Below are 20,406 nucleotides of genomic sequence, written 5' to 3' on the forward strand. Positions count from 1 at the left end.
AAATATAGCTGTAAAAAGGAATGCTATCTAGCAGAGGTTTCTACTCAAACATTAGCACGAGTCAACATATGGAGCCATGCAGCATGGAAATAGGCCCCTTGGTCCACATCAACCATCAGGTGCCCATCTACGCTAACCCTATAGTTTTATCCCCCAAACTTCCCCTTTCATCCGTAACAGAGTTGTTGGGGATGAAATGGAAAGCTAAAAAAAACAAAACCAGCTCGTACCCCATTTTCCTCCATCAGAACAATTAACCCATCAAACATCAGCCAAGGTATGAGAGGAGAAATTGAAGCATCTGGAGTAAACCCACAAAGCTTGCACAAACCCACAAGGAGAAATTGTTAGCTCAACACAGAGCAGCAAGGATAAGCTTAAGCTTGGGACCAAAGCCGGGTCTCCAGAGCTGAGAGTTAGCAAGAGTGGATAAGAAAAAGTCATGCTTGTACTAAATGAAGATGAATTTCTAAATGTCTAAACTCCATCATAACATCAAGAAAGAAAGTAACAGGATCCGATTTAATTCAAGGAGGTTTTCTAGAGTAATTGGGTATATGAAATTATGCAGGAAATATTCAAAACACTCAGCAGGTCTGCAGTAAATATGGAAAGAGTGAAAGATTTAAGTTGATGACCTACATAATAAACTAGTTGTCAATAAATTTCATAGGCCTAAAATAAGGATTTATGTATGAGGAAATGGAAATACTGGTTTAAATGTATATCAATTTTAGCATAATATCACCCACATACATACACATACATGCACAAACTACAGCTTTAAATTGCAAAGATAGCTACATGGAATTCAAGAGGGCATATTAAACAGAAAAATGACCTGAAATCTGTTGAGAATTGTAACAGACTACATACTCATTCTAAGAAAATCTTAATGAAATTCTCCCCTAATCGAAGGAACATAATTGTCAAACATAGCATTTCAGGTTTTTGGAGACAGGATATCTCCTTCCTGACTAAGAAGGTAGACAAAAATGCTGGAGAAACTCAGCGGGTGAGGAGGCATCTATGGAGCAAAGGAATAGGTGACGTTTCGGGTTGAGACCCTTCTCCAGAGATGCAGCCTCACCCGCTGAGTTTCTCCAGCATTTTTGTCTACCTTTGATCTTTCCAGTATCTGCAGTTCTTTCTTAAATAAATCCTTCCTGACTAATATATTTCTCCTGCACTAACATTGGATATATGCCTTTTTCTTTATTTAGAGTCAGGTGAATCGCCTAACATGATCAGGGAAGAAAATGTATTCTTTCCAATATAAACTAACATGTTTATAGATCGTTTTTTACAATAAATTAGAAATAAACAAATGTTAGTTGACATCATGCCATGGAATTCTCTGGGTGTTCTCAACAACATTTCATGGCTGACCACAAGATATAAACTATCTTGGTCAACATCCCCTAACATACTCCCATAACATTTTGTGGTTCATCTCAATGGCTGGATGAAACTTGATATGGGAACAAACTCAAGAATCTGCAACTTTAATTTTTAATTAATTACTGCCAACCCAGACCCACATAAACTAGGTTAATAAGCGTCTTAAAATGAAAACGTTCACCATATGCATTGAAATTCAGTGCATAATTTAGCCATAGTTTATAGATTGTTAACAAGATACAAAACAAAATTGAGTCTGACATAATAATTGTGAATTAACAAGAATATGATTACCTGTCTAAATTTCCATTCTTGCTCATGCTCTGATTCCTTTTGCTTAATTTGATCCTTAAATGGCAGGTCAACATCAGGGCGAGATACAGAGTCAATGCATTCCTGTTGTTGTCTTCTCAAAGATTCGCTCGTCATTTGAACCTTGTTTATACGTAATGCTGCCCGATTGTCTCTTGCTTTTTGCTGCACAAATGTATTACAATTATGTTTCAATTTGCAAATGAAAATTAATTTCCCAATTTACCATTACAAGGAGTTAATTTTAGGGCTGCAAAATGGAACTATTGTTTAAAAACCTTAAACTTCCAGAATCACAAGCCAGCATATAATTCAGAAAATCTATTTTTATATGTATGTTGAGGGTTATCAGGACTTGGATTTTTTTTTAACCAGAAACAAAGGTGAGAACAGAAAACATATTTAAAGAGTGAGCACAATTATTTTAAAAAATCTGACTAGGATCCACCTAAATTTCCAAATTATGCAACAAAAAAAATGTTTTGCGAAATAGTGGATGGTTGGGAATGCTTTGTTTTTAAAAAAAAAAACAGGTAGGAGCATAATCATAAACTTATTTTCATTTCTAATGAATGACCAGCAGTTACTAATTATTATTTATCCAATTCAAATATGTATAAAGGAATGAAATACTGAGAGCCAGCACATTTTTAGTTCAATATCCAATTGCCTCTCTCTGATAATATGGAAGCTTTAAGCTGCGGAGAACTATGATCACTAAGAATTTTGAGCTTCGTTTGTTGAACACAGAATTAGTTTTGGTCTCACAAAGCATGACATAACTTTGCATAGAGTAGAGAAATGGGAGCTGACAGGCATCGGGCTATTTTTTACATAATCTTCAGAAGACAACAAAGAAAATTAAAACTAATTTTATGAAGCGTTCTGATAATTCATTTGGGAAAAGGAGAAAAATTAGAAAAGAGTTATTCACAACACATGGCAAAGAATACCAATTTACGCTACTGAGAAAGTGAGTTTTTTTTGCACTTCTTTAAAGTAACTTTATTTCCTGAGTGCTTAAGATCATTTTAATATTGTGAATGTAATGAGGGATATGCAGCAAATAATGGCTCATGCCCAACAACTTACTAAAGCATTCTCAATTTCCATAACTTGCCCTAAAATTGAGACCATAATTGAAATTTACCTGTAAATCTCTTCTCAATGCTTTACTTTTACATGAAAAATAAAATATAAATTTGTTCAAACTAGGGTCACAATATTTAAAACTCTTATAAACCCCATTACTTGCAAATTTTCTCTCAAAACTCCTGTTCTCATAATGTTCACCTGTAAAATACTCAAAATCTGTCTGCCTTGCACTGCAAGAGCTTACAATTAAAAAACATAAAGGAATTAAAGGTTTTGGCATAATATAGTAAACATTAAAACAACTCAACCTCTTTCAACTTTACACCATGATATCATCTGGGAAATGTAAAAGTCTAAGTCCCAAACAGTAATGCACTGATAGAAACTAGTATCATCAATTAAATAGTGAATTCCCTCCGGGGATGAATAAAGTTCTATCGTATTGTATCATATCTTATCGTAAATCAAACAAATCAGCAGGTTTACTTCCTCGCATAATCATAATATTCAGTAAAGCGTATAATAAATAATGCCTACCACATAAGGTCCTCTCTCTTGGGAGCTTGCTTTCCTCCACAGTTTAGCGATTTGTTTAACTCTGGTAGACCAATCTGAAAAAAACAGATGTTGTCCAGATTAGGGTCTGCAAATACTTGGTAAGCAATGTTGATTTCTGAATTATAATTGGCATAGTGTACATACCAACAAAAAGCTAAGAGTTCCAGTGTAATGGAACCTTGCAATTACTTAATCTGGATGCAGGGATATTTAAATCACACTTAAGATTCGCAATTGATAATTCAACATCTGCCAAATCTCACCTTGGATCACCTGCATAAATTAAGTTCTGCAATCTAATTTGGTATATTAGGATGCTTATCAGAATGATTTTGGAGGTGGTTTTCTGCAAACATTGTAGATCATCTGCTTCATTTTCCAGCATGTCTTAATAAAACTGAAAAATAAATTTACTTGGAACTGAAATATAAAACTGAGAATAGACACAAAAAGCTGGAGTAACTCAGCGGGACAGGCAGCTTCTCTGGAGTGAAGGAATGGGTGACGTTTCGGGTTGAGACCCTTCTTCAGACTGGTTAGGGATAAGGGAAACGAGAGATATAGGCGATGATGTGGAGAGATAAAGAACAATGAATGAAAGATACAAAAAAAAGTACCAATGATAAAGGAAACAGGCCACTGTAAGCTGTTTGTAGGGTGTAAATCAGAAGCTAGTGCGAATTGGGTGGGGGAGGGATCGAGAGAAAAGCAATGCCGAGGCTACCTGAAGTGAGAAAAATTAATATTCATACCAATGGACTGTAATCTGCCCAAGCAAAATATGAGATGCTGTTCCTCCAATTTGCATATAGCCTCACTCTGACAATGGAGGAGACTGAGGACAGAAAGGTCTGTGTCGGAATGGAAAGGAGAAGTAAAGTGTCCAGCAACTGGGAGATTTGGTTGGTTCACGCGGGTGTTCTGCGAAGAGCCCAGTCTGCGTTTGGTTTCGCCGATGTCTCAGAGACCACATCTTGAACAACGAATACTGTAGATGAGGTTGGAGGAGGTGCAAGTGAACCTCTGCCTAACCTGAAGGGACTGTCGAGGTCCCTGGACAGAGATGAGGGAGGAGGTATAGTGACAGGTGTTGCATCTTCTGCGGTTGCAGGGGAAGGTACCTGGGGAGAGGGTGGGAAGGGATGAGTTAACCAGGGAGTTGCGGAGCGAACTGTCTCTGCGGAAGGCAGAAAAGGGTGGAGATGGGAAAATGTGGTTAGTGGTGGGATTCCGTTGGAGGTGGCGGAAATTTCGGAGGATTATGTGTTGTATGCGATGGTTGATGGGGTGGAAGGTAAGGACTAGGGGGACTCTGTCTCTGTTGCGACTAGGGGGAGGGGGAGCAAGGGTGGAGCTGCGGGGTACCAAGGAGACACGAGTGAGGGTTTCATCTATGATGGGAGAGGTGAACCCCCGTTCCCTAAAGAATGAGGACATCTCGGATGTTCTAGTATGGAACACCTCATTTCGGGCGCAGATGCGGCGTAGATGTAGGAATTGGGGGCAGGGGATAGAGTCTTTGCAGGAAGCAGGGTGGGATGAAGTGTAGTCGAGATAGTCGTGGGAGAGTAGGTTTGTAATAGACGTCAGTCAATTTCTTGTGCTGGAGACTGTGAGATTAAGAAAGGGGGGGGGGGGGGCGGGGAATTGGTGGTGAAGTTGATGAAGTCCATGAGTTCTGCATGGGTGCAGGAAGTCGCACCGATGCAGTCATCAATGTAATGGAGATAAGAGTTCGGGGATAGGGCCAGTGCACGCCTGGAACAGGGATTGTTCAACGTACCCTACAAACAGGCAGGCATAGCTGGGGCCCATGCAGGTGCCCATACTTACGCCTTGGATGGAAGAAGTGGGAGAAGTTAAAGGAGAAGCTGTTGAGGGTGAGGACCAGCTCCTCAAGGCTGAGTAGAGTGTTCGTGGAGGGAAATTGGATGGTTTTGCGGTCGAGGAAGAAACGGATGGCTTCAAGGCCTTCCTGGTTGGGGATGGAGGTGTGGAGTGACTGAACGTCCATAGTAAAGATGAGGAGGTGAGGGCTCGGAAAGCGGAAATCATTAAAGAGACGAAGGGCATGTGAGGTATTTTGGACATACATTGCCCTCCATAATGTTTGGGACAAAGACCCATCATTTATTTATTTGCTTCTGTCCTCCACAATTTGAGATTTGTAATAGAAAAAAAATCACATCTGGTTAAAGTGCAGATTGTCAGATATTAGTAAAGGTCATTTTTATACATTTTGGTTTCACCATGTAGAAATTACAACAGTGTTTATACATAGTCCCCCCATTACAGGGCACCATGCTGTTTGGGACACAGCAATGTCACGTAAATGAAAGTAGTCATGTTTAGTATTTCTTTGCATATCCTTTGCATGCAATGATTGCTTGAATTCTGCAATTCATGGGCTTCACCAGTTGCTGGATGTCTTCTCTGGTGATGCTATGCCAGGCCTGTATTGCAGCCATCTTTAGCTTACGCTAGTCCCCTTCAGTTTTCTTTTCAATATATAAAAGGCATACTCAATTGGGTTCAGATCGGGTGATTGACTTGGCCACCCAAGAATTGACCATTTTTTAGCTTTGAAAAACTCCTTTGTTGCTTTAGCTGTGTTTGGGATCACTGTCTTGCTGTAGAATGAACCTCCGGCAAATGAGTTTTGATGCATTTGTTTGAATTTGAGCAGATAGGATGTGTCGACACACTTCACAATTCATTATGCTACTACCAGCAGTTGTATCATCAATGAAGATAGGTGAGCCAATACCTTCAGCAGCCATATATGCCCAGGCCATAACACCCCCACCACCGTATTTCACAGATGGGGTGGTATGCTTTGTATCTTGGGCAGTTCCTTCTCTCCTCCAAACTTTGCTCTTGCCATCAGTCTGATATAAGTTAATCTTCATCTCATCTGTCCACAAGACCTTTTTCCAGAACTGTGGTTGCTCTTTAAAGTTCGTCGTGGCCATCCTATTTTTGCGGCTAACCAGTGGTTTGCACCTTGCAGTGTAGCCCCTGTATTTCTATTCAAGAAGTCTTCTGCGGACATTGACAAATCCACACCTGAAGAGTGTTTCTGATCTGTCGGACAGGTGTTTGGGGATTTCTCTTTACTATAGAAAGAATTCTTCTGTCATCAGCTGTGGAGATCTTCCTTGGACTGCCAGTCCCTTTGCAATGAGTAAAATCACCAGTGCTCTCTTTTTTCTTAAAGATGTTCCAAACAGTTGGTTTTGGTAAGCCCAAGGTTTGGCTGATGTCTCTAACAGTTTTATTCTTGTTTCTCAGACTCATAATGGCTTACTTGATTTTCATTGGCACAACTTTTAGTCCTCATGTTGATAAACAGCAATAAAAGTTTCCAAAGGTGATGGAAAGACTGGAGGAAAGCTTATGTGCTGCAAGTTCTTTTATACCTGCATTAAAGAGCCATTTAAACACACCGGCACAATTACAAACACCTGTGAAGCCACGTGTCCCAAACATTATGCTGCCATGAAATAGGAGGGTCTATGTATAAACACAGCTGTCATTTCTACATGGTGAAACCAAAATGTATAAAAATACCCTTTAATAAAATCTGACAATGTGCACTTTAACCACATGTGATTTTTTTCTATTACAAATCTCAAATTGTGGAGCACAGAGGCAAATAAATAAATGATGGGTCTTTGTCCCAAACATTATGGAGGGCACTGTGGGTCAGGAGAGATTGGACCGGGGGGGGGAGGGGGGGGTAGGATGGAGTCGTGGAAATAATTTCCATGGGACAGGAGCAGGCAGAAACAATGGGTCTGCCACAGCAGTTGTGTTTGTGGATTTTGGAGAGAAGGTAAAAACAGGGTGTGCGGGGCTGGGGAACGAGAAAGTTGGAGACTGTGGAGGGCAGACAGCCTGAAGCGATGAAATCAGTAATGGTGTTTGAGATTAAGGCCTGGTGCTCATCTGTGGGATCATAGTCCAAGGATATGTAGGAGGAGGTGTCTGAGAGTTGTCGCCTGGCCTCAGCCCGGTTGAGGTCAGCGCGCCAGACTATCACGGCACCTCCCTTGTCGGCGGGTTTGATTATAACGTCAGCGTTGCTGCCGAGTGAGCGCAACTCTAAAACTGAGAAGATTGCTGCAAGAACTGGCTAAGTAAGAGTCAACAATAAGAGCAAGATTCCTACACTCTTAGCACAATAAATTTGGATGAAATGCAAATGTATGAAGCTGCAATCTGTAATAAAAACAGAAAATACTAGAAATATTCAGCAGGTTCGACAGCACCTGTGGAGAGAGAAGCAGCATTAATGCTTCACGTCAATGATCTTTTATCAGAACTCTGAAGTCCTGATGAACAGAAAAGTGTTCAGAGGACATTTGTGTAGATGTTGTCGGGACTGGAAAACTGCAGCCAAAAGAATGGCTACACTAGAGTCTTTTCCTTTGAGTAAAGGAGGCTAGGAGAAGATTTAATTGAGGGCATAAAATGATGAGATGTCAATACAGCTTAAATAGGATGAATCAGTGTTTCTTTAAAAAGGAATAGAAGACTGGGATGTAGATTGTTGCGAAGATCAAAGGGAGGATGAAAAATAATATTTTTCACAGAGAGTAATGTGGTTTGGAAGTTCCCAAATGAAAGGGCTTTAGAGGCAGAAACCCTCAACACCCTTTAAGATGTACTTGGATGCGTATTTGAAGCGCTATGATCTACGGAGCTAATGGATTAAGCTTTTGGGTTCCTTTTTGCCCTGCATGGACTCTTTGAGCCAAATGTCCTTCATCAGTGTCATGAATGTGATTCGATTGCATAAATAATTAGAAGCATTAACTCTGTTTCCCTGTCTGCAGATGTGGCCTAACCTTCCAAATTTATGGGATTAAAATAAGATTGACTGCCAATAATCAATCTTCAACAAGACACAACTGTTAATGTTGCTGCCACAAAGCACCTAGACTCGATCCTGATCCTTGGTACTGAATGGAGCTTGAATGCTCTCCCTGTTACCTCATTGGTTTCTCCCTGGTGCCTGGTTTCCTCCCACATCCCTTACATGTGCTGGTAGGTTAACTGGGCAATGCATATTGCTGCAAGTATAGGAGGGAGGGAAGAAGGTAAATTGGGGGGGAGTTGATGGGCAAATAGATCGTAAATCAAGTAATATAGCAGAGAAACAGGCACATAGGTCAACGATGTCCTGGCCGAGCCTTTTTCTCATCTACACTAAACCCTTTCACTCACATTATACGACAGGACATATAGATAATATAGATAAATGTGAGGTTATCCACTTTGGTGGCAAAAACAAAGGGGCAGATAATTATCTCAATGGGGTCAGGTTAGGTAAGGGGGAGGTGCAACAAGATCTGGGTGTCCTTGTACACCGGTCACTGAAAGTTGGCTTATAGATACAGCAGGCAGTGAAGAAAGCTAATGGAATGTTGGCCTTCATAACAAGAGGATTTCAGTATAGGTGTAAAGAGGTTCTTCTGCAGTTGTATAGGGCTCTGGTGAGAGCACATCAGGAGTATTGTGTACAGTTTTGGTCTCCTAATTTGAGGAAGGACATCCTTGTGATTGAGGCAGTGCAGAGTAGGTTCACGAGATTGATCCCTGGGATGGCAGGACTGTCATATGAGGAAAGATTGAAAAGACTAGGCTTGTATTCACTGGAGTTTAGAAGGATGAGGGGGAATCTTATAGAAACATATAAAATTATAAAAGGACTGGACATGCAGGAAAAATGTTCCCAATGTGGGGCGAGTCCAGAACCAGAACCAGTCTTAGAATAAAGGGAGGTCATTTAAGACTGAGGTGAGAAAAAACTTTTTCACCCAGAGAGTTGTGAATTTATGGAATTCCCTGCCACAGAGGGTAGTGGAGGCCAAGTCACTGGAGGATTTAAGAGAGTTAGATAGAGCTCTAGGGGCTAGTGGAGTCAAGGGGTATGGGGAGAAGGCAGACATGGGTTATTGATAGGGGACGATCAGCCATGATCAGAATGAATGGCGGTGCTGGCTCGAAGGGCCAAATGGCCTCCTCCTGCACCTATTTTCTATGTTTTTATGATTCTATTAGATCAATATTCTTCTATAGTGTCTTGCACATTCAAGTGCCTGTCCGAATTTATCTTAACAGTCATAATTTTAACTAATTCCACCACTTTGACAGCAAATTCAACATTTCAACATTCTGTTTTCGAACACTTCAAATCCCCTTAAATTTCCTTCCTTTCGCCTTTATTCTATATCTTCTTGTTTTTAATACCTTTTTCAGAGGAAAAAGATTCTATCTACTGAATCGAGGGGCTGAGCTCAGCTGTGCAGAACTAAAGGGTTGAATGTGGCTGGCCCCTCAATTTTACATAAGACAAGGCCGGCATATCTAGCTCGACTCATGTGAATAATGGATTCCAGTTGCTGACCTGGGTGGAAAAGTTAAGCGGCTTGTTTCTTTTTTCTTTGCTTTAATTAACATTAATGTTCTCATTGTTTTTTTTATTAGTTAGATATTTTAATCTAGTAAGGGCGCCAAACGTTATAGAGAGAAGGCAGGAGAATTGGGTTGAGGCTGAATTCGATCAGCAATGATCGAATGGCAGAACAGTCTCAATGGGCAGAATGGCCTAATTCTGCTCCGATGTCTTTTGATCGTAGGAAATGTATTTTTAAAGTTAATATAATATAATTAACATTAAAAAAAAAAATTAAATGTATTACAGGTGTGTTTAAATACCTCTCATTATCAATTACATTTCTAAAGTCCTGCGAAAAGACCAGTGGAAGTGGGCCTCAGAATCCAACAGTCGAAATCTAGCCATCAATGGTAAGCAGCTCTGCTTTACAGGATGGACGCAGTAGTGAGATCATCACCTCAACTTTTCCCTCAGGGCTAGGAAGGATAATTGCTGCCACAGGGATCATGCAAATGCTGAAACATATCTTCCAGCCCAAAAATATTCATCCTCAAAATCAAGTCGGCAATAAGGGACTTTTCCTACTAATTAGATGTGTTTTTTATGATACCAACACACCTAGTTACTTTTAGCCTTTCTAAACTACAATTACAAATTTCCCTTTTAGCATTCAGCTTAAATTAAGAGCTTTTTAATAAGTAAAATAGTAGTTAGTTACAAAGTATGAAGTAAATATTTTCCAACATTATCTAAAATTTTATACTGCTACTGCCATAAAATGTCAAGCAGAAATATTTGGTAAAAGGTTTTCTGCAAATATAAGTTATTTTAAACTTGGAGGCAAGAGTGCCTGAAAAACACTTTGCTAAAATATTTGAAAACAAATTAAGTCATCATGATTTAAATAACATCATACTATCCATAATTGGGGGAAGTTTATAACTTTGAAAAATGCTTAGTGTATTTCATACACGAGAATTCAATATTTTCAGAAACATAAAATACTAGAAACACGGAGAGAAATCAGCGGAGAGAAAAAGAGGTAAGACTAGCTAAAGACCATTTGTCAGAACAATTTATCAGCCCAAAGCATTAAGGTTTAAGACCGGTTGTCAGAACAATTTATCGGCCCAAGACATTAATGGTTTATCTTTCCACTGATGCTGCCTCTCCTGTTGAGTGTTTGCAGTATTTTCTGTTTTTATTTCAGGTTTCCAGCTGCTGCAGTTTATTGATTATTTCTAGAAATATGATGTGTTGGTTGGCATTACCTGGAAAATCTTCTTTCAGGTTTGGGAAGTTTGTGTTTGTGTACAGAACTGGGGCAACTGTTGCCATTTCTCCCAGGGCTTCTTCCTTCTCCCATTTCAGAGTACTCCGCTGTGTATAGTTTAGCGTGTCTCCTTCCACTTCCACAGCAGGAGCAGAGGGTACCCATGGGCTGGGTCCGTCACCAACAACTTGACTAAAAGTATGGTTCTTGTCTCTATTAAATAGATCCAGTTCAAACACGAGTTTAAATAATGACCTAAATCACCCTATTAACTACAAATATACAGTAGAATACATAATAAAATAAGTTATCTGCCATCTCTAATGAAATAAAGTAAATTAGAAAGCTTGTTTCTTTCACATTTGCCTTTCTAAACAACATTTAACAGTATCTACACCCCGCATTTTTAAGATAATTAATTTAAGAATCAGGTCTAAGAACAACAAAAACATTCCTGATTAGGAATTCACTGTCTGAATTGTAGATTTCAATAGATTGGAGAAAGAAAATAACAAGAGTTATAGGGAAAGAGCTGGAGAATGGGACAAACTGGATTACTTATGCAGATACAGTGTGGGCTTATTGGGGTTTGTGGATTCCTTCCAATAACAAAGGTAGATATATCCTATTCCAATAACGTAGGTAGAAACAGGGATTTGATGAACCCAGATCCAAATTGATAATAAATCATCCATTTCTTACGCAAGCCACACTCAAAAATCAGACGTGCAAAATGCTTTGAACATTATGTTTCTGGAAGAAAGAGTGGTATTGGATACAAGGGTTTTGATTCATTGAGCACCAGGTCTGATGCAAAGGCAAGTTGTTCGAAGAGAAGTACCCCACTTAAACAAAGTAAAAGCCGTGACCTGCACTGAATAACTAAGGTGGCGTATACACGATTAATCTAATGAAGCTGCTAAAGGCGAGTGGGGAGAAGAAAATCAGAACATTGTTTAGGAGATATGTGATACGTTTAAAGGACCACCCAGCAGAATAATTTAGGTAAAAATAAACAGTCAGGAAGGGATAAAGGGTTCAGATTACTAGGCATTACTGATCAAGATTATAACAGGGAAAAGCCAAAAAAATATTGCCATTATATATCACAGAACAAACAGTATGCAATCAAGATGAATTTGCATGAATAGAAGTAAAAGAGTTTATCTAAATCATTTTGGAGACTTGGGTGTAGACTGACCAACGTTGGAAACTAATTATTCTGGGATGGTTGTACATGTGAAGATATTCACAAAATGAAAAGGTTTAGCATGACTAACAAATAGTGGGATGCAAAGAAAAGATCTTGTATTAGAAAATCAAAATGCATTTTGGGTTCAGTTAAATAATTGTTGGGTGCAGATTACGTCCTCCTGTTGGAAATTAAGTGGGAAGGTGGAAACAAGATCAAAAAATTAAAAGGTCTTTTAAAATATGGCTGCATTTACTGGAGATATCATAGACTAGAAAATCCACACATGAAAATACGCAGGATATGTTGATTAAATTAATTTAGAATACTTTACTAACAGAGGTTTAAGGATCCTAGGGAATGGATTATTTTAGATCGAGCACTGCATAAAGAAAGCGTTATAATTTATATAACAGGAAGAAGCCCTCAGGGAAGAGTAATTATAAATAGCACAGGAGCATAATCGATAAAGTATGGACATGGGCTTGGACAACTGATTAGGAGAGGTCAAATTCCATCACAGCAACTGCGGATTTATATTCTGGAAATAAAATAGAAGCCAAATAAAAAGCTGGCTAAAATGGCAGTAACCAAGAAACTGTTATTAGGATACTTTTGATTAATCAATTATTTTATGGAGAAGAAAAAAAATACGGAATGTAGAACAAAGAACTGCAGATGCTGGTTAATACACAAAAGGACACAATGTGCTGGAGTAATCGGCAGGTTAGGCAGTATCACTGGAGAACATGGATAGTTGATGTTACGGGTCAAGACCCTACTGAATCAGAGTCTGAAGAAGGGTCTCAACCCAAAACATCACCAATGCATGTTCTCCAAAGATGATGCCTGTCCCGCTGAGTTACACCAGCACATTGTGTCCTTTTGAGAAACAATTGGACAATCAAGTGGATATGGAGAGGATACTTCTTCTTTTGGGAGATTCTACAACTAAGGAATTAATATGGGGTCACCCATTTAAGAGAGAAACGGATTGCTTTTCTCCCAGAGGATTGAGTAGCTTTGGAACTTTTTCTTTAAAAGATGATGGAAGCAGATTATTAAGGTAGGGGTAGAAAACCGTGGATCAGCAAGAGGGTAAAAAAATCCCAGAGTGGGTATGATGTGAAGGTGAGATAAGAATTACGCATGTTCTAACTGAAAGACAGAGCAGGGTCCTAAATTCTATGATTATCCATTAGAAATACATTATCCCTAGGCTATGACATTGGGCATAACATATCAGCCAGAAATGAGGACAGTTAACAGACATTAAACAATTGGAATTCATTGATTTTTTTCAGATTAGCACAATAGCAAGAATTGGGATTTGTAAAATTAGCATTTGGACTGTCAGCTGCTTAAAATCTATATTAATAAGATAGTGCAGTATATCCAAGAATGTCATTAGTTCAATGCTAGAAGAGAAAGTAAAAGCAGAAAATGCTGAGCAGGCCAACAGCATCTGTGGATAGAGATAGCATCTTGAATGCTTCATATTGATGACCATGTAAAGTAAAAAAGTGAGGCTGCAAGCATATTCATTATAGAGATTGAGAGAACTTAAGAAAATAGAGGGATGTTTGTGATACAACTAAAACAAAGGTTATTCTGGTAACACAAATTCCGTTGATGCTCTCTAAGAGAGGGAAATTAATGTTTATAAGCTATGGCTGAACAATAGTTGATGTTGGAGGAATATAAGTGGAGGAAGATCAACATGAGCAGAAAAATAGAAAAAAGTGTTGAACTGTAAGATGAAGAACACAGCAGATGCTGGAAACCTGAAATAAAAGAGACTGCTGGAAAAATTCAGTCAGTTCAGGTAACAGCTATGGATAAAGGGAAAAGAGAGAGAATGTTACAGGTGCAACTCTCTTCGTCACAGGGCAGTGAATATATTTTTAAGACAGAGGTAGATACTTGATAAGCAAGATGAAAGTTTGCTATGATAGGCAGAAATATCTGGTTATAATCAGATCAGCCATAATTTTACCAAATGGCAGAGTATGCTTCAGAGGCTGAGTGACCTGTACCGGCTCATAATTCATCTATTTATTTATATGGCGGTTTCCTCATATGGAGAGAGATTGAACTGATAACGCCTCAATTATCTGCAGTGTTTAGAATAATGAGAAATTATCCTGCTGAAACAGACACAATTCTGAAAAAAGCACAGGACAGAGGCAGGGAGGAGGTTTTCCCCAACTGAGGAACGTAGAATTCAGAGTTACAAAATAAGGAATGGATCATTTAAAAATAAATAAGGAGAAATTTGCCACTCGAAGGATGGCGAATTCTGTGCTTGATAGTCGTGGAGATTCAATCATTAATAGCGTTCAAATGAGAGATTTCTAGTTACTAAATGAGTCAAAAGATATGAGAATTAACAGGAAAATGGTTTCTAAGGCAAATAATCAGTCATGATTATGTAAAATGACTTTCTCCAGTACCTACTTGCACACTTTGACTGCACTGTCCCTCTGATGTACTAACTATAATCTTTGCGATTTCTTAGATGGCACTCGTCCTAATAACATGGAGGGTTTATTCACATGCCCTTTTGGGCATATTAAAATCTATTTACAGTAATTGGATGAAAAATCTAATAATGTGGAATACATACCGGTTGCTGTCAGTGAACGGTGCCTGAGGGATAGAAGAGTAAGTGGTGCTGATGCAACATCCATTTCCAGGTGCTAAAGGTGTTTGATGTTGTGGTCCAATCACACCATTCATGGCTGGAACCCTGGTAAAGCCTCCATTTCCTATTTAGGAGCAGACAAAGAAAAGTCACCATTAAACTATCAATGTAATTGTCATGCAACTAATGATCTACATATACGCAGAATAACATCTTTACCAAGTCACAAATCGTCTTAATAGTTCCCCATTTTTTGGAAGTTGATTGTTGTTATGTAGGTTAAGCAGCAAACAATCTGAAAAATAATTCTATTTATTTAACCCTTTACGATATGTTCAATTAATTTCTGTTGGGAAAATATTCACTGTACAATTTTTGGACAGCCATGGCAGCTAATTTATGAAAAGCATAATCCTATACTTGTCAATGAGATGGCTGCTGAATTGAAGTGTTCTCACAATGCCAGAAAAATTCAGGCAGAAATATGCAGAATTCTGGATGAATTTAGAAAACTGATACGAGTCTTTGACATCTTCCCAAATCAGACAGATGGATGACTCAGCTGTCTGTCACATGGAAATGTCTGTAAAAGGGATGGCTAAGATTATGGCTCCACTCCCAGAGAAGGACTCAAATCTCCTATATGTTGATTAAAAAGATGGGATGGGTTTTTTTGGAACTTCTCAAAACGATAAGAGAAAACTGGCAAACTTTGATGACCTCTGTGGTTGAAGGTCATCAGGACCAAAATGCTAAAATTGCATTTGTTTTGTTCAGTCTTGGCCATTGTTTGAATGTGCAAGTCAATGGGTTTTTTTCTTTTGGGTAATTAGTCTCAGTTGCAATTCATTTTAGTAACAAGACAACCAATGGATTAATGGACTAATAATGTCAAGTAACTACAATGCAAGATATTTTTCCATCTTACACCCATTATCCCTTCCCCCCCCGGACAAAACTGACAAACTTCAAATATTCCAGAATGTACTACATTGTTCCGTTATACTGATGAAAGGTCTTCGACTTGAAACTGTAAATGTTTTCTCTTTCCACAGATGCTGCCTAAACTGTTTTCAACAATTTTCTGCATTTATTCTGTACAGATTATATTGACTTTGAATTTCCTTATTTTCTTTTTAAACATAGATTAATATTTCTATTCTATTTTTAAAATTATAATAAACATATAAAATTTAAATTGATAGTTCCATTGATAAAAGTTTTGATTTACATAACAAAATATTTAGGATATTTTTTCCCCATTCTTAAATTCCGAGATCTAAAATGCACAAATCCCCCACCACAGTGTGTTTCCGAACTGCAGTGGCTCTCTTTAAGATCACTAATGAACAATGTTAATGGTGAGGATTTAGATTGTGAGGTAGAATGGAAACAGATGTATTCAAGAGAGAGTTAGATTTAGATCTTAGGGTTAACGGAATCAAGGGATACGGGGAGAAAAGCAGGAACAGGGTACTGATTCTGGATGATCAGCCATGATCAATAGAATGGCGGTGCTGGCTCGAAGGGCCAAGTGGCCTACTCCTGCACCTACTTTCTGTGTTTCTATGTCTATGTTTTAAACGTGGCACAAATTGAAAAACCCTATATGAAAAGTTACATTTTCCATGAATAATTATAAAAAGCAAATACAATTTACAATATTATGAACTCAGCTAAATGTATCACTGAAAACATAAAAGATGTTTTATTGGTCTATCAAACAATATAATGGACAACCTTTAGTGATTTCACACAAAGGGTGGTGGGTAAATAGAATGAGCTGTCAAAGGAAGTGGTTGAAGTAGGTACAATCATGCATTTAAAAGACATTTGGACATGTACTTGAGCAGGAATGGCTTAGAAGAATATGGGCCAAACGCAGGTAGATAGGATAAATGTAGATAGGGCATGTTCGTCGGCGAGGGCAAGTTGGACTGAAGGGCCTGTTTCCAAACGGTACGACTCTAAAATATGTCAGCTAATAAACATGTTAATAATCTAATTTGTTTTTGCTTCAAATAATTGCTTAAAATAAATAGTTTTACACATGGGAAGTTTCTTGGGATTGCACAGAGATACCGTGTAAATCATATCATTACAAGAAATTCTATACCATGGTCAGGTGGTGGTAAGGTTATTGCTGGTGGAGGCGGCTGGTTAGCTGAAGGACTTAACACGGCCGTGAACAGATCTTCCACTTCCTTTCCTTCCAGTTCTTCATTTGTAAGAAAGAGAGATATTAATGGTAGTAAGAATTAATCTAAGATATAAAATTGACATAGTAACTCTAAATAGCTGAAAACAATTACCTGGAATTTTGTAAAGGTTACTCAGAATTGTACCTACAAAACAAAATATTTATGTTTTTTAAAGTCATCCTGAATGTGTACGCAAAACAAAGCGTGCATAACCGTCAAATTATCTTACCATCTGTGACTATTTTCTCAAGGTCGGGACTAAGGATTCGGTCGAGTTGCTCCTCAGACAAAGGTCGTGTGCCTTGGCCTCCATTTGACTGCGAAACAGAGGATGGATCCTCTGAAATTGGGCCAAGATCCAGTCCAGCTGAACAAAAGATTTGTTTGATTATTTTCACAAAATCAGTTAAGTGTAACAGAAACCTCTGCTTGATGAAGCTGGCAATGCTAATTAATTGCCACCAAGTCTTCTCAATTGGGAGACTTTATATTTGTCAATAGCTCTTTGAATAAAACTCTGGTTGATGAAGTTACTCAGGGTGTTGCAGCACTTAGAATCATAGACTATTATAGAACATTCAAGAAAGGATTCAAGGAACTAGTTTATACTGCAAATTCCTATGATTCTTCGCATGCTCACCCTAAATCTAATCCCAATGTCTAGTCACATCACCATCAATATTCCTTTTTTACTCAAATATTTGAGGATTTAGCTTCAAGATTATTTATAACTGCAAGTCTCACTGTATCTTAAGGAAAATATTTGCAATCTATTGATCATGATTCGCTAAAGTATATCCATCCTTTTTACTGTTTCAATCCTGTTAAATTGAAATCACAGGCTGAACTTAGAATAAATTACTTCTTGGACGAATGGAAGTTAATCCAACTGTAGGCACATAAAAGGAAATAGATAAATGCTGTTAAAAATTGTAGATATATACATACACACAAAGAGCAGTAGGTTTAGGAGATTCCGTGGGTTGAATAGCTTCCTTCTGTGCTTTACTTTACTTTTTTAATTGTAAGCCTTCATAATCTGGGAATTCTGTTAGGCTTGACATCAATTAATAACTGTTTTTACATCTTGTCCGGTACCGCTTTCAATAGCTCTATGTTCTTCATAAAGCGGGATCCTTTTTTTTCACATCATTCCAATTACATTTTGTACAAATTCATCATTATTGCATTCCTTTATCTCTCTAAATTGGGCAGTAGGAGCTAACTTGTAAAATTTCCTTTCCTTATTTTTAGTTTAGAGATTAGTTTAGTTTAGAGATACAGCATGAAGACAGGCTCTTAGACCCACTGAGACAACGCAAACCACGATCACCCGTACACGAGCTCTACCCTACGCACTAGGGACAATTTACAGGAGCCCATTAACCTGCCACATGCACGTCTTTAGAATGTGGGAGGGAACCAGAGCACCCGGAAAAAACACACGTGGTCACAGGGAGAATGTGCACACTCCATATAGACAGCACCCATAGTCAATATTGAACCCGGTTTGAATAGTGCTGGAAGGGTCATAAACCCACTGTGTTGCCCTTGCAGAATGCATCGCTTCATATTTCTATGTTAAACTGAACAAACATTTATTTAAGTCTTCCGTGTTTTTTCTTCAAAACTCTCAAGATCTGCCACACCCAAATTTCACCATCATCAACAACCTCCGAATTTATGTTTGCACTAAATAAGGATGGCTGCAGTGTGCCTATGAAACAACACGTAATATTCTGGAAACGTTTGCTGTATCCTATCCTTAGTAATTTATCCATTGTTTTATAACTTCAAATGGTCTACATTTACCATATGTTTTCATTTCTCAATGAATTCTGCAAATAAACTCAAACACATGAGAGAAATTGTACTGACCTTGGGTTTAGTATTTGTTGAATCACAAGGTAGTTATAAAACAAAGGGGTTTTGAATCTGAACAGTACTTGTGCCAGAGCCATCCAGCTAATCTTGCAGAACATTCCTCCACTTGTCCCCACATTACCCTACACATTATTTTCTTTCAGCTATGTCAGGCTCCCATCTGAATACTACAATTGAAACTGCCTTCATTATACCCTTGATAAATCAGACCCTAACTGCTGGCTGCATAAAACAATTTCAAATCACTTTGATTGTTTTGTCATTCACGTTCATTCTATGTCCTCTGGTTTATGACCCTTCTATCAATGGTAAGTTTCTCACTAATTTATTTATAATTTTAAACACCTCCATTAGATTCCCAGGCAATCTACTCTATTTCAGGGAGAATTACCCCATCTCCAGTCTTGCCTCACAAATCCCCAATCATTGTGATAATTTCACGAAACCTCATTCACCTTTCTAATACTCCAGTTATGTTTGAACTACAATGTTGTATACTGGGGCATTATGACTTCCTCATTATTGCACTCTGTGCCTCTATAAAGTGCTCGAGTTCATAGGCTTTAAAAAACAAAAACTTTTCCGACCTGCCACTTTTGTCAACCCAGAACTAGCTTAAAACAGAAAAGATGATAGTAATGGATGTATCTATTATCTGAATCGAAGTCGATCATTGCAAAATTTATTTAGTGAAAACATCTACTTCTCTTCAACTGCTTAATCAGTAACATTCTTTCCAACATAAGTTTCTTATTATTGTCATGTGTTCCAAGATACAGTGAAGAATTTTGTTTTGCACTTTATCTAGATCTGAAGTGGTGACATTCACTTATGATTGCCGCTTCTCAAATGACAAACAAATTATTGTGCAGATTCAACAAGACCTGAACAATGTTTTAGCATGGGCTGGTAAGTAGTTTAAGTGCCAGTCAAATAACTATCCCAACTGCTCCCTATGAAATTTAATAACATTATCATTCTCAAATTTCACATAATTAATTGTGGGGGATATAGTTGGCTTAAACCTAACAGGATCATCTGCATAAATGCTGTGGATAGAAGAACACTCAGTCGCTAGATATTCTGCAACAAACCACTTATCTCCTGACTTACAACGCTTTTCTATTTCCTTTCGGGCAAGTCAAGAGATTGATGGAATATTCTGCACTTTGCCTCTAAGTGCCGGTTCAACAACATTCAAGAGGTTGTTTTATTCAACATTCAGTATGGAATATTATCTACAAAGTAGGTTTATTGTTTGGCATCACCCCAGCACTATATGGGTTTACCATTACAGAGCAAATTTCAACAACGTGCCAAGACTCCTTCAAAAATATCACCAAAGCCTGCAGCCCCCAATGCATGCGAAGGAGGAGGGAAGCAGCTGCAAGTCCCTCTCCAAGGCATGCACCGTTAAAATAGGGACCGTCCTCTGTCGCTGGA

At 38.4% G+C, this 20,406-nt stretch overlaps 1 protein-coding gene across 10 annotated transcripts in view; it reads right to left on the bottom strand.

The window, feature by feature from the left end:
• The window catches only part of kmt2ca (lysine (K)-specific methyltransferase 2Ca), a 342,802-nt gene that overhangs the window by 60,232 nt on the left and 262,164 nt on the right, over positions 1–20,406 (bottom strand). For all 10 annotated transcript variants that reach the window (XM_055664102.1, XM_055664129.1, XM_055664136.1 and 7 more), the window contains 7 exons: positions 17,309–17,446; positions 17,191–17,223; positions 16,995–17,096; positions 14,861–15,002; positions 11,041–11,255; positions 3,346–3,419; positions 1,696–1,878 (listed from right to left, as the gene is read on the bottom strand). In XM_055664102.1, the coding sequence (XP_055520077.1) occupies positions 1,696–1,878; positions 3,346–3,419; positions 11,041–11,255; positions 14,861–15,002; positions 16,995–17,096; positions 17,191–17,223; positions 17,309–17,446 (887 nt within the window). The remainder of the gene's footprint in view (positions 1–1,695; positions 1,879–3,345; positions 3,420–11,040; positions 11,256–14,860; positions 15,003–16,994; positions 17,097–17,190; positions 17,224–17,308; positions 17,447–20,406) is intronic.

This window comes from Leucoraja erinacea, chromosome 2 (assembly GCF_028641065.1).
Source record: "Leucoraja erinacea ecotype New England chromosome 2, Leri_hhj_1, whole genome shotgun sequence".
Classification (NCBI taxonomy): domain Eukaryota; kingdom Metazoa; phylum Chordata; class Chondrichthyes; order Rajiformes; family Rajidae; genus Leucoraja; species Leucoraja erinaceus.